Source organism: Branchiostoma floridae, chromosome 13, assembly GCF_000003815.2.
Source record: "Branchiostoma floridae strain S238N-H82 chromosome 13, Bfl_VNyyK, whole genome shotgun sequence".
Taxonomy (NCBI): Eukaryota; Metazoa; Chordata; class Leptocardii; order Amphioxiformes; family Branchiostomatidae; genus Branchiostoma; species Branchiostoma floridae.
The window spans coordinates 675,950-678,217 of NC_049991.1; the positions used below are offsets into that span (position 1 = coordinate 675,950).

Genomic DNA, 2,268 nt, shown 5'->3' on the forward strand with positions numbered 1-2,268 from the left:
CAATCAGAGAATAGGCCTTTCTTGGGGCTTGTTGCTGTCGCAAGCTGTTTCGCAAAGGCCGCTGGGAAGCTATCAGCCAATCATGTTACGTATTACCATGGCTTTGTTTGCTCACCATGCCGACGCCCGATCCCCAACGGCTGACTGCCCATATAAGGGCAAGCTCATTAATATTCATAAGCAAGGCACCCCTAATAACCAAATACTGTGGCTGAGTTGTCAGGGGTGATATCATAGGCTTTGCCGTGATTGTCAACCCTGAGTGTGAGGGTGCCCAGCGGCAAAACTAAGGCATTCCTACCTTTTCAAAAGTCTTCAGCTCCACCTCATACTCCACCTGGGCATTGGGAGGAATGTTCAAGTCTTTCTTCCCTTCAGCTCCAAATGCAAATGGAGCTTTCAGCTGGACTCTCCACTTTTCCTCTGCCTTCATCTTGGTGACAGCATAGTCTACTCCCTTTACAATGCCATTGTCTCCAGCTGAAGCAAACAGTAATGATAGTCATACAGCTACTAGTATGTACTTTGCTTCACCTTTACATGTAGCATACTAAAATAAAACAAAAATGCTTCCGATCACAGCAAAACTTCAACTACAAACATATTGATTTGATAATCTGAGTTCCATTTTCGAAAACTTCTGAATTGGATGGAAGGGTCAAAGTCAAGTCAAGTTTTTCACAGAGAATGTCTCTATCAAGGCTCAACAGGCCATACTTAAAATGACGATGACTATAGCTCAAAATTAGTTTACTTCAGAATCTAAACGCAATTGAATACTTTTCTATTAATTTGCAATAGTGTTTGTAACATTCAAAATTACCTTTTTCAGACAAACTTCAGCAGCTGAACTACTCATTAGCTTTTACATGAAAATCCGATGTTCCTGGTACATCTAACATCGAACTTATAATCTGCTAGTTAACAGGCCATTCATAAAACTGCATGAAATCTATGTGGTTAGCAATGTTGAATAAATCAATAAACACATACAAACCAAATATAAATAACAACAACATTAATCATTTCTTTTCAAGCACATCTTCTTCTTTGACAGTCACTTTGGAAACCTTCACTCAGGACTTGACGTTTTCCTTCTTACTTGCAAGCAGTGAGTTTAAGATGAAATCAGTTCATTCCACAATAGTAAAAAAAGGCATTGTTTAAGTTGTCTCAATTTTGTCATACATTTGCTTATTTTGAAGCTTCTTTGTACAATCTACAGTATGGCTGCAATACTTGAATGGAAATTAATGCACGAGTGGACCTCATCCACATAATCAAGTCAGTGTGGCCTAAACTTGACAATAGAACCATTCATTAACAAATTTGCATAATCTAATCATATCTTTTACCTACCAGTTTCACCCACAATATATTGTACATCTCTGTCTTCAAACACAGCCCCATTGTAGGTACCCAACAGATGAACTGGAACAGAAAAAAATTACAAGATCAACATCATTCATAATTGTACATCTTCTTTTACTCCAAACAACCATTTTTTTCACAATGTGCAAGCATGTCTAAATGACTAAAAAAATTTTTTTAAGGAATGAAACAGGAAACACAACATTTAAGACCTGAAACCAGTTTGCAAACACCAGTCTGAATGCAGTTGAAAGGTGTTTTGGACCTGTATGAAAAGAATAACTATGGCTAGGGAAAGACGAGTCTAGAGACAACTCTCTATCTTCATGTCTGCCTTGTCATCCCAACGACCTGGAGGTCAAGGGACTAGGTAGGTAGTTAGGTATGAAAAGACGCCTCAACTGAACGTGAACCAATACTGAAGCCCTTCTGCATGAACAAAAACACCAGTCTAGGATTTAAGCACATCAAAAGGACCACTCACTTTCTGCTGTTGCTCCTTCCTTTGGTCTGTCATATCCCACACCTTTACTCATGACACGCCGTACAATGCCACCTTCCTTCTCTTCACTTATGTCTTCTCCAGAGAAGTCCAGTAGTTCTACCTCAAAAATCAGTGTGGCATCCTCTGGGATCTTAGGTGGACTGCCTGAAGTAAAGAAACCACTCAAGATGATTATGAATGAGTAGCCTACATGTGCACAAACTACAGGAACACTCACCCCTATACACCTACCTATACCTCTGTACAACCACCTCCAACCCTAAACTCCCACCTGCACCCCTGTACACCCACATGCACCCCTGTACACCCACATGCACCCCTGTACACCAACACCCAACCCTGTATACTCACCCTGAGGGCTCAAAATACTTTTTTTCTGCATACCAGCACTG

At 40.4% G+C, this 2,268-nt stretch overlaps 1 protein-coding gene across 1 annotated transcript in view; it reads right to left on the bottom strand.

Moving 5' to 3' along the window:
- LOC118429133 (peptidyl-prolyl cis-trans isomerase FKBP4-like) overlaps window positions 1-2,268 on the bottom strand; it is an 11,350-nt gene that overhangs the window by 6,590 nt on the left and 2,492 nt on the right. Inside the window, exons 3-5 of the mRNA XM_035839538.1 lie at window positions 1,856-2,022; window positions 1,360-1,431; window positions 302-480 (exon numbers count right to left, since the gene is read on the bottom strand). Of these exons, the coding sequence (XP_035695431.1) occupies window positions 302-480; window positions 1,360-1,431; window positions 1,856-2,022 (418 nt within the window). The remainder of the gene's footprint in view (window positions 1-301; window positions 481-1,359; window positions 1,432-1,855; window positions 2,023-2,268) is intronic.